General features: G+C 43.5%; 1 protein-coding gene across 1 annotated transcript in view; it reads right to left on the reverse strand.

Moving 5' to 3' along the window:
• Window positions 1-3,470: 3,470 nt before the first annotated feature.
• The window catches only part of stag2b (STAG2 cohesin complex component b), a 34,670-nt gene continuing 26,032 nt past the window's right edge, over window positions 3,471-12,108 (reverse strand). Inside the window, exons 31-35 of the mRNA XM_056295004.1 lie at window positions 11,321-11,543; window positions 10,147-10,254; window positions 9,935-10,061; window positions 8,191-8,268; window positions 3,471-5,416 (exon numbers count right to left, since the gene is read on the reverse strand). Of these exons, the coding sequence (XP_056150979.1) occupies window positions 5,393-5,416; window positions 8,191-8,268; window positions 9,935-10,061; window positions 10,147-10,254; window positions 11,321-11,543 (560 nt within the window). The 3' untranslated portion in view covers window positions 3,471-5,392. The remainder of the gene's footprint in view (window positions 5,417-8,190; window positions 8,269-9,934; window positions 10,062-10,146; window positions 10,255-11,320; window positions 11,544-12,108) is intronic.

Raw genomic sequence — 12,108 nt, forward strand, 5'->3', positions numbered from 1 at the left:
AATCAGTCAGAGAGACGAAATGTTACAGGGGGTGGGGGGGGGGATGCTACGAGGAAATACCTCAGCTCCAGGTGCTGGCCAGGGGTCGGGGGTGAGGGGTGAGGGGTCACGCGCCACCCCTCAGGCCTCCCTGAACCCTGACCTTCGAAGGCTGATGAATCAAGTGCTAACGAGGAACAGCTCTCTCTCTGACGGCATCTGCACTCTCTCTCTCCTCGTCTTCGACTCTCCCCCACTTTTCTCTGTTTCTCTTCCGCCCTCTCTCTCGGGGGGCGGCAGGTTGGCAGCGGAGTCGTGGCACTTATACCTACCGAACTCTCAGAATACCCCACCATCTGTCGTGTCCCTCGGATTTATAATTACCGCCGTATCACGTTCAAACTAGCCTCCGCCGTGCCCTCACATAACCTGACCCCTGCCTACATGCACATCCAACACTTAAGACTAGATTGGATAAACTGTCACTGGGTGAGGCGTTAAATCTTGGCCAACACTGGAAGAGCCCTCTTTCCAATCTAGCGATCCTGACTCATCCCTGGCTCGGGACTTCAATTGGTGCGAGAGTGAAATAAAAGAGGTAATTGCGCGCGCGCGCGCGCGTGCACGCACACAAGCTGATTTGTGTGCGCTCAGATTCACTCAAACCCACAGTTCATTTACACGTATGACCTAAGTGTACGCGCACGCACACACGCGTACTTTTGCATGCACACATGCACCGGCACATGCATGCATACACATGTGCGTGCGCGCGCGCACGCACAGGCGGGGCCATTTGCGCAGTCATATCGTACAACCAATTAAAGAGATGAGTCTTATTAGTGAGGTGCAGTGCCCCCCGTTTATCACTGGGGTTTCCTGGCAGAGGCGGACGACATGCAGGGCTCTCTGTCATCTTTATGAGACCTGTCTCATCACGCCCTTATGAGACACCCATCCAAACTTCACTTGAGACTCCCGTGATTTAGCAGAGCGGCTCGTCTCAGGATTACACCGAGTCATCTCGGGGTCACCTTCGAGTGGGCACCAAAGGAGCTGAAGGTGAAAGGAAAGAAACTTGTGCATTATGGGGCACATCCCGTCCTCATCGGTGCTTGTGGGTTGTTGTTGTTTTTTTTACATCACCCACACAGGAATGTACATTCCTCCTTCTTCTTTTTCTTTTTTTGGGAAAAGAACGTTATTATCCTTGTGTCAAAGATCAGGCTGCAGTGGGAAAAGGGAAAGTTGCTCCAGCCGGCCACGCTGACCCGGACGAGGCGGGGGTAACGAGGTTTGAGAGAATCTGATTTCTTGGCGCTATGGTTGGCATTACGCTGCTCCCGGCAGAAAAGCTTTCTTGTTTTCTCGCTTTACAGGGTCAACCGCCCTGTCGAGACCCGCGGACCACCTGCAGCTCCGCTGACGACAGATCCCCCCTCCACGCGCTGGACCGTTTTACTGCTCCGCGGGGATGACGGCCTAATCTCTCTCTCTCTCGCGCCTGCAGCTACAACATCAGCCCTGTCACTCGCCTCACCCGTTCGGCACACCTTTCGTTGCTCTACCCCTCCGCCGATACTCGGTACACCGGCGGGAGTCAGGCTGCGGGTTCCCACGGCGCTCTATTCATAGCCCTCCGCCGGATTCTCTGACCTGTTCTGGCCTGTCTGAAGTCGCACTCGTAAAACCTGCTCCCCGTAATGAAGGGCATTGATCCGCTCTCTCCATTCACATTCACGTCCACCTCCCCGTTAACGGCTCCGAGAGTTTCTCCCCTTAATCCGGCCGACAGTCTCCCCACCTTCTGGTTTCGCTAGGTTTTATCTGACTCATACACTGTTTATCTTCAATAATACGCCATGCCAAGGATGCAGCGTGGTGCACAGCTATGGACCGGAGCATTTGGCACGGTAGAGGCGAAGTCTTCAAAATTGAACTATGGGGTTCCCCCCTCCACTAATAAATAGACAATGGAGTCAGGTTACACAATGCTGATTGGCATCTTTACAATGGTTGGAGATGCTCCGGACGCTGGCGCAGCGGCAAACCCACACCTCCTCGAGCAGGAAGACGAATTGAAATGTGATGACAAAGTGATGAAGCCTCTATAATTATTATCACAGTGGAACAGTGTGTTCCATTGTGCTTCTGAACACACCAGATTGCCATGTGTTGGTTGTGGTCTGAGGGTGACATTTTGGTGGGAAGTGTTTACTGCTGAGCTGACAGTGGCTGCTCCCGCACCACGTTTGGAGCTGTCGCTGCCAGAAGGAGGGACAGATCGGGAAAATCACCGATATCTGCTTTAAAGAGGCAGTCTGGAATCCCCAGTGCTGGTCCGTCTGCCTGGGAGTCTGTCTGCCTGACTGACTGCCGACTTAATCTGGACCAGCTCCTGGTAAATAATTTTCCAGGGTCAGCTGCTTTCCTCTGCCCCTTGAAGACAAAGAGATTATGACTAACATGCCCCGTTAATGATTTAACCATGGAATTAAAGTTCTGTGGCTTTAACCTCTTGTGGTATTCAGGGATGTCCCATGTGTAGAACAGGTCTACCAACGCTCATAATCAATTACATCACAGAAGTAGGCCGGATCATTGTAAAACCAAGATGGACTGGCCTGAGTCTTTTCCCGCTGTGTTTCTACGTGTGAATAGAGCCCCAGCTCGCATCAACTCTCCTCTGAGGTCCAAAACCCCAGCCGAGCCCCAAGGGCTGCTGGAGGCCCCTGGGTTATCAGAAGTAAATATGAGGCCAGGAGCCTAACCAAGGCCGTGGTTTAGATTTGACCTCAGCAGCTGACCCCGGCCAGCTTAACCCAACACAACCCAACCCACGCAAAGGCGTCTCTATTCCACCGAGCCATCGAAAGTGAGAGGAAAACTGCTAAACCCGAGAAATATGACTACGGCCACATCCTATAGCCCACTTTTGAAACCACTTCTAAGTTATCTGCGGTCTTTCGTTGCAGCGCCACACCTGGTCCTGTCTAAAGTTCAGAGGACGTTCAGCCAAGAGCAAATGTGAGTTTTCCTCTAAAACATCAACTCCGAGGGTCCACATGCAAGAAGACGGGACGTGGTTGTAAATAAATAATCGTCTCCATACGGGCCCTTGTTTAATCCGACACTTAAAATGCTTTCATCACCTCCCTGTTCGCCAAATGCCCTCATTACAGCAAAACAGCCTTTTGACAGTAAACACAAATGTGGACCCTTGCACACGGGCGAGCGAGAAATGTGAACACAAACTGTGAGCTTGCACGCCCGTCTCGAAATGACTCTGCAATGACATGTTTTCAAGTGCCGCCGTTCCAGGACAACACTGCCCTCTTGCGGCAACAAAATGAACAGCTGCCAGATCGAGCTTGTTTTTCCATGAGGTCCCGAGTCTTTTATCCTTAAAATGTCCTGACTGTCATCACCCCCAAACGGTATTCAACCTGTCCTCCAACGCATTATCAGGAGTTTTGTGTTTGTTTGTTTTTTTACACAGACGAAATGTGTTGATTTTTATTCAAAAGTTACTGTCTCCAGACAAGTACAAATCAGAAACAGAGTGAGTGGATGGGAAATAGACAACAACTCAATAGTGTAGGTAAGAGTGCAGGAAAATAAAACAGAAAACGGCCTAAAGAAAAAAAAATAAAGCTTGAAATTTTGTATATATATGTACACATGATCTAATAAGAATTTATACCAATGTAGTGGTAAGTAAAGTAACAAACAATAAACAGTACTTTTTCCTTAAAAGAATTTTCTTTTTTACTTACATAAAATAATTAGGAAAAAAAAACACACACAGGCTGTTCATCTACTTTTATCACATTACATCCAACCACCTCATGTTTCATGTCCTAAGAAGCCAATTATCTCCCCCCTTAAACATGAGCCATCATCCTCTGACATGGAAGATTACTGAGAGAGAGAAGGTGACCTCCACGAGCATGTTTAAGGCTTAGGCATGGAATGACTACAAAGTAAATACTTCAGTAGACAAAACATTTCATTAAAACTTGTGTGTATGACAAGTTATATGTCAAAATCTAAGCTTTGTCTAGCTGCCAGAGCACTGCTGAATACCGTTCACCTTCAGTAGGATTTGAAGAACTACCTTTCACGTTTAACATCGGTCTTTTTTTTTTTTTTAAGTGTTTTGTGACAGGCCTTGAGAAAAAACTTTAAAGCTGAATTTCACAATTATTTCCATTAGTTTTATCCAAACTAATTTACATGTAGGAAAAAAGTTAAAAACCCGAAGACATTATCAAGACAGAAAAAACCATAAAAATACAAATTTAAAAATCTTCCTTGACGCATGGCTTCACATGCTTTCAATCTTTTTTTTTTAAGTTTACTTACACATTTCTCAAATTTTGTGACTCTAGGTTGAAAATTTGAAAATAAGAAAAAACCAAAAGCACATTTATAAAATCAGCACCGATTCATATATAACTTTTATTTAAAATGTAGAGATACCCATTTCAACATGAATATGCTGGATTTCAAGAGAAAGAGAGATGTGATTTTCTTCTTAAGCGCTGCGTCTTCTCCTCCAGAGTCCACACGGCGGCGCTCGCCGTCGGGGACGCGCATTTCTGTACAAAGCTCCTGGCCGGACAGGCGGTGGGTGTGGTGGGAGTTGGGGTGGGGTGGGGTGGGGGGTCCAAGTCTTTGGGTAAGCTTGAGGACTTACTGTAGAGTAGGATGGAGCGTTTAATGGACTCTGGGAATCTTCACAGCACTAAAGGGATACTGACTGATTCTACTTGACATCTCTCCATCTGAACCACCAGTGGTTATCGGGACCACAACTTAGGTCCAACAACAGGAAAAAGAAACACAAAAAAAGGAAAAAAAAACAAAAACAAAAAACGATTAAAAAAGTAAAAAAAAAAAAAAGAACAAAAACAAAGACCTTCGTCCACTTGGCTAACACAGTACAAGCAAGCTACTACAGTCTGTTTATAAATTACTACTTCACACCTGGGTTACTTACCACTATTATAAAAAGGGTTAGACATAAAAAAAAGTCTCTTAAGTTAAAACACACCAATTCATCCCCATTCAAAAAAAAAAAAAAAAAAAAAAAGGAAAAAAAAAGAAAGAAAAAAAAGAAAAGAAAAGAAAAAAGAAAACAAAAACTTTTTTTTTCAGACTCGTCTGCTTTCTACTAAGTTTGGAAGTACCCTGTCACTATTTCTGAACAGGAAGAGCTTACCCAAGATTATAAAAGTAAATATTTGAAACAAAGTCCTCTCTGAGCAAGCAACACTGAGTGTGGGTGTCATTGGTCCACATGGAGTACAAGCCAGAAATGTTCTTTACAGAAAACACTTCCGTTTTCGCATCTAAAATTCTCTTTAAATACAAAGCGCCTCCTCTCTTCTCCCAGCGTCTAATTATCAGCTTAAAACATGGACACCCCAAGGACCTGGAGGGAAGAAGCAAATAGGTTGTTTTCATTCAACTGTTACAGATAACAAAGCACACAAAAATATAAAAATGTTGGTCCCCGAATACTGCATCTTCCGCCAATGGAAAACCCTACTCACAGCAGAGCATTACTCCTCACTAAGGTTGGCTATTGTGTGGAAATCTGATAGCAGCAGTGGTGCACTGAGCTGAACGGACACCACAGTACTTATAATACCACATTTTGTGTAAACAAAAACTAGCATCAGTTTTAACCAGCTTTTTCCCCCCAAGAAAGCGACTACTTGTTTCTGCAAATGAATGGATTTTTTTATTTTATTTTACTAAGCTATTAAAAAGGGCTGGTTTAATTTCAATGTAAAAAGGTTTCTCTGTATAAAATATGACTTAACATTGGAGTGCTTAGATCTAAAATGGCGCCCTCTAGTGAACCAGATTTGAGAAAAATGCATTCTGGTCGACTTAATGATGCCTTTGGGGACGTATTTTGGTAAAACAAAATTGGAAGGGCCTTCCCACCATGGGGGGGACCTCCTCCAGTGCTTGTGTTATCACAGCGGGGTGGCTGTGTCATGACACTAATAGTTACCAGGGGTGAAAAGAGTCAAAGAAAACCACTAATGCAGGCCAAACGAGAATTTGTCAAACAGGGTGGGCAGCTTCTTTCGTTTGAAATACGACAATTATGTCGGATTGATTTACTTTACCTGACACAATGCACAGCTAAAATGAAACTAAGCATTTAAAGTGGTGTAGCTACTTGGGTCAGGTTAGGCAAATGTTCATAAAATTGCAACTAGTTGATAATGTTAATGTCACCCGAAGACGGCTCATGTTAACAGCAGAGCGCACCCAGTGGCTGCTGCGTCAAGTCTTTCAGTACTCCAGTAGCTGCTACAGTCGTTTGTTTGAGTACAGCCTTGCTTTTGCCTCCTTTTTGGCAGCGGAAACATTTAAATTGCTGAAAAGGAGGGTGTCAAACCGCACACTGAAGCACAGATCTTAAATTGAATCAAAATATATTGTTTGTCATGCAATAAAACGATATTTACATAATGCTAAATGTAAAACTGATTGTGCTGGCCGAGCTGGAAGCACAAAAAAAAGGGGGGGGGGGGCGTTGGACACAATAAGGTTTAAAAATAAAAAAGCAGAAGTGGCCTTCAAGCATACAGGTTAAAGCAGACCTATGTGTTTTGGATGTTTATAATGCTGGGGAGATATGGCTGAAAATGTTATCAGACAATTCTTATATCAGATAATAAAGATTTGTATGACTATTTCTCTCATATTTAGAGGGTTAATTTGCCCCGGAAAGATGAATAGTCAAGAGGGTTAACTGTCCTTAAAGCACTTTTTTGAATACCAGATTGTGCCGTTTCCTGTATCTGTGCATGATTGCTGCAATTTACACACAATTACAGTAAATTATAAAAGACAACATGCGGAAATAAAATCTCAGTCTTATCTTTTTAAATACTACGGAATAAAAATGGACTGAAACAACAAATACAAACAGTACTTATGGTGATAAAATGTGTTTAAATCTTTCACGGGCCTCTTTAGAAATGGCAAATACATCAGCTAGCGGAAATAAAGTGCTTTTGTTATTTAATAATAAATATGTCTGATTGCTTGGAAAATGAGGACAATACAAGTTAAACCAGACATGTGCTCCTCAAATGACATATCAGTCTGGTTTCGGAGCTTTACTTTTTGGCAGATAACTGAAGCTGTATTTCAATCAAGCTATCTTTAAGACAATTTGGAAGATAACAATAAAAACTCTCAAATATCCAAAAAGTTTATGCTTACTGTAAGTGGAAATCATATGTCTTGGGAAAGAGATTATGCGATAAAGGGGAATGGAAAGTACTTTTCTGAATATTTCCAGTGGCAAAAAATATGTCAGCCCTTTTTGGTTCTAGCATTTTAGCATTAGTTCTGCACACAGGACGATCATTTATCCACTCTACACTAACAGACGGGCTGATGAATTTTTTGACTTCTCAAAAGTGACTCAACATGGGGATGGAGAAATTGCTAATTTTTCCTCCTCAGCCGAAAACCCTGTTAATGGGTGAACTGGTGGCATAGGTGCCTTAGTAGCCCTATGCCAGTGGGCTCACTTGAAGAGGGTTTAGTGCAGGCCAAGCAAACCTATTACCCTATACAGGCTTCTAGGTAGCTTAGCTTAAGTAGTGTAGTGAAGTGGTTATGGAAGTGGCTGTCCTGCCGTCATTCATCAGCATGCTGTTAAACATGAGAGGAAGTATACTAGCGATGATCACAGAAAGTTGAATCAGTTCATCTAGACACAACATTTATTGAGAGAAATGTTTCATCACTCATCTAAGTGACTTTTTCGGTCTCAACTGACTGCAGGTATCCCCACCCTTATAAACAATACAGTGGCATAATGACCGAAAACTGTATTGTTTATAAGGGCGGGGATACCCGCAGTCAGTTGAGACTGAAGAGGTCACTTAGATGAGTGATGAAACGTTTCTCTCAGTAAACTTTGTGTCCAGATGAACTGATTCAACTTTCTGTGATTTCCTTACCTGGATTATGGCGCACGCATTAAAAAAAAAAAGAAAGAAAGAAAAGAAGAAAAAAAGAAAAAGAAAAGAAGATATCCTAGCGCTAGTATTATCACAAAAAAGGATAATTTCAAAACTAAGAAAAATGTTCTAAAGATAATAACCAATATTGTTTTACCGCCCAGCACCAGATGTAGGTGCTAATAAAGTTGAAGAGAGTATTACTTACTGATTCATCCATGATAGAGGCAGGGTCAAAGTAGTCTGGCTTCAGCTCGGACCTCTCTCGACGGTTTTTAGAAGGAGGCTGGGATGAGAATGACATTGTGTTGAGTCAGTGGAAAATTACCAACATGCCAAAGCTACTAAATTGTCACCCAAAAATTAAGCCATTACAAGCCATGTTAGCTCAAAATCAAAAAATGTATAATCTTTTGTTCCAAAAATCAAATTTATGGGTGAAAGATGCTTTTCGGGAGATACACTGATTTATACTTTGGCCCCTGGAAATCCTCTAGAACCATGTCTGTGTATTGTGTTGTCCTGCCAACAAGATTATAAAGTCCAGATTACTGCAACTATTCTATTCACTCATGTCTTCCTCACTCTCTGAATGTCTTATCCTTTTCTCTCCTGTGTAAAAAATGTATTTTCTGCCTCTTCTCCCGTGTAGGTGAATGGTGTGATGCGAGTCTCCCCCATGTGCACGTGTAGTCTGTCCTCCTGCTAGGTCTCTATGGTGATGGTGGCTGCCACCTGGATGCTGCTTGGTGTCCTCCTCATCACATTCTTTTTATATCTTGTAAACCCATTATAATTTTGTTATCCTATTTCAATGTTGTATCCTTCTCTCTCTTAGATGAGTGACTAATGTCTCTTCTCCCGTATATGTGAATGGTGTGATGTGAGTCTCCCCTGTCAGCATATGTAGTCTGCCCTCCTGCCAGGTCTACATGGTGATGGTGGTTGCGTGGTTCAGGTCCTAGCCTGTTCCGGTGGCATCTGGACGCTGCTTGCCGTCCTCCTCATTACATTCTTTATATATCTTATATATCCAATATAATTCTGTTATCCTCTTTCAATATTGTATTCTGTAGATTGTGTTCTATTCTGTACACACAGCATCCATTGCACGTCTGTCTGTCTTGGGAGAGGGATCCCTCCTCTGTTGCTCTCCATGAGGTTTCTTCCTATTTTTTCACCCCTTAAAGGGTTTTTTTTTTTTGGGTGGATTTCCCCCCCCCCTTTTTTTTCTTCTGAATTGTAACTCGCCAATTACCCCACTCTTTCCGAGCTGTACAGGTTGCTGCTCCACCCCCTCTGCCGATCGAGGGAAGGCTGCAGACTACCACATGCCTCCTCCATTACATGTGGAGTCACTAGCCGCTTCTTTTCACCTGACAGTGAGGAGTTTCGCCAGGGGGTTGTAGCGCATGGGAGGATCACGCTCTTCCCCCCAGTTCCCCCTCCCCCCTGAACAAATGCCCCGACTGACCAGAGGAGGCGCTAGTGCAGCGACCAGGACACATTCCCACATCCAGCTTCCCACCCACAGACACGGCCAATTGTGTCTGCAGGGACACCCAACCATGCCGACGGTAACACGGGGATTCAAACCGGCGATCCCCATGTTGGTAGGCAACAGAACAGACCACTACCCGGACACGCCAGGGTTTTTTTTTTTTTGGGGGGGGGGTGTTCCTTATCCAATGCAAGGGTCGGGGGTCTAAGGACAGGATGTTGTATTGCTGTAAAGTCCCCTGAGGCAAATTTGTAATTTCGGATATTGGGCTATACAAATAAAATTGTCTTGACTATTATAAGACTGTATGAAACATCTAAAAATTCAGGACTCTTACGTTTGCTGCAAAATGTTCAAAAATGGCACTCTAATGAAATAACTGTGCTTTGAATCAAGGTTCATAAGATGTAGCTCTACATTCAAAAAGAGATTGGCAGAATAAATTTTTTACCAGATCAATATCCATGGTGTCAAAGTCCATGCCTTCGTTCAGGTCATCCATACGACCTTCAGACGACATCATCACATCCTCCACAATGGGCTCTTCATCTTCCTCCATAAGCCCGGTGCCACGACGACTAAAAAAAAACAAACAAATATTTATAGCAATGAACTTGAAAAGAGGTCGAGAGGTAGTTCTTTATGTATGTACACGTTTCTTACATGGCATGCTGCAGATTGGTCCTGAGCTTGGCATAGTTCATGGCTCTTTCCTGCTGCTGGCGTGCCTCTTCCTGCTGTCTCTGGGCCAGCATCCACGTCACCTGGGGACTATATAAACAGTCATGCATTAGGAAGCCATGTTTTTGGTCCACTAGTGTTGGGTGATTTAATTGAAGATAACACAAGGATGCTGGACCAAGCAATAAAGATAGAATGCTGGCCTAGAGCCTTTAAAAAGTCGTGCTGGGTCAGTAAACTAGTCCGTTACTATCCCACTGGCCCAGCACTTGGCAGGCTTCTAAGTACAAGCATTTTGCTTGCCTTTGCACCTAAATTTAATAGTGTGCAAATGGGAAATAACATCTAATTCTATCCTAATGTATTTTGGCTCATAATCCAAATTCGAGACTGCATTCTAAGACTACACAAATCCACTGTGCTGACCATTGGGCCTTTATACAAGCCCTTGGTTTACACAGTTGTTCATAAAGTAATATTGCTAAAATCAATGCAAAAATTTAGTAGTGGGAAGCATCTAATTAATATAAGAATGATTTAAACAAATTTAACTTTCTGTTTGAAAGTAAACTTTCATTAGATTAAGCTTTGAATGGCCAAAGCCCCAGTTACCTAAGTATCCTCATCACCATCCACAAACCCTCACGCTCCCTTCACTCTAGCCATTCACCACTCCTTCACATCCCCCCTACATGGCTCTGGACGATGGGAGACAGGGCCTTCTGCTCTTTTTCCCCACGCCTCTGGAACTCCCTCCCGGACTATCTCAGAACTGCCCCTTCCATCAAGGTTTTTAAAACGGGCCTTAAACCCTTCTTTATCGGCAGGCTTTCTTCTAAGCCTTTTATAGTGGCCTACCCTTGTTTTAATCCTCTTTTTACTTAATTTTATTCTACTTTTTTTCTTTTCTTTTTTTTACAGCGGCCCACCCTGGTTTTATTCCCCCTCTTTTATCTTTTTGTTTTATTATATTTTTTCTTTTTTCTTTGACTACAGTCTTTTATCTGTGAAGTGCTTCAAGAACTGTCTTCGCAGATGAGGAGTGTTATACAAACTCATTTTTATTATCATTAGATCAGAGGGTAACTAACCAACTGGCCCAAAATGAACAGCAAGGAGAAAAAATAATAATGTTGAAATAATTAGGCATCCATACTTGTAATCCATGGGTGTTTGGTGGTGCTGGGGCGTCTGTTGATGATGCTGCGAGTGTTGATGGGATTGCTGCTGGTCTTGCGGGAGAGGGTAGACACCCATGTAGCTGTCATCTCGGCCCCTCTTGGGGTCCCGCATTGCAGTGGAGGTCAGGTGGGGGGATGGCATCATGACTGGAGTCTGCATGCTCTGCTGCCAAACCTCACTGCTGCTGCTGCTCTCCTCTGGAATGGGGAGGGGAAAACAGTTATACAAACACACCTACTCTGACACCCTAGACAGGGGTTCTTAAAGATCGTCAATTTCTCAGTGTCAATGGAGGTTTGGGATTTGTCAGTGTCAGGTCAACCAACCTTTTCACAAGTTTTTACCAACTAGCTTTGCATCATTCCACTTCAGGAATGAAATAAATGGGACGTTTGTACTTTCACTTTTTGCAGACGCACTTAGGTACTTACAGACTATATCTATTAAAAAGGAAAAAAAGCTCTGAAGGTTGCTGATATATGACCCTGTGCTAGTGCTAAAGAGGAGCTTCTGACTCTCTCCTACCATCTGCTGTTTACTCTTCCCTCTCATCCTCTAGGCTGATTGAGCCACGCTGGCGAAACGCATCTGGGTTAATCTGGGCTCCAACCCAGCTTTCATAACATCATGACAGTACTTCCCCTGGCCTCAACTTTGTGTGGCTGGGGGTTGAGGGGATAATGGGTGGATGTAAAACAGAATACAGGTTGCTGATCTATAGTTATAAATGATTTCTTTTACTTTGTCACATACAAAGTAAAT

This window comes from Lampris incognitus, chromosome 1, assembly GCF_029633865.1.
Source record: "Lampris incognitus isolate fLamInc1 chromosome 1, fLamInc1.hap2, whole genome shotgun sequence".
Taxonomy (NCBI): Eukaryota; Metazoa; Chordata; class Actinopteri; order Lampriformes; family Lampridae; genus Lampris; species Lampris incognitus.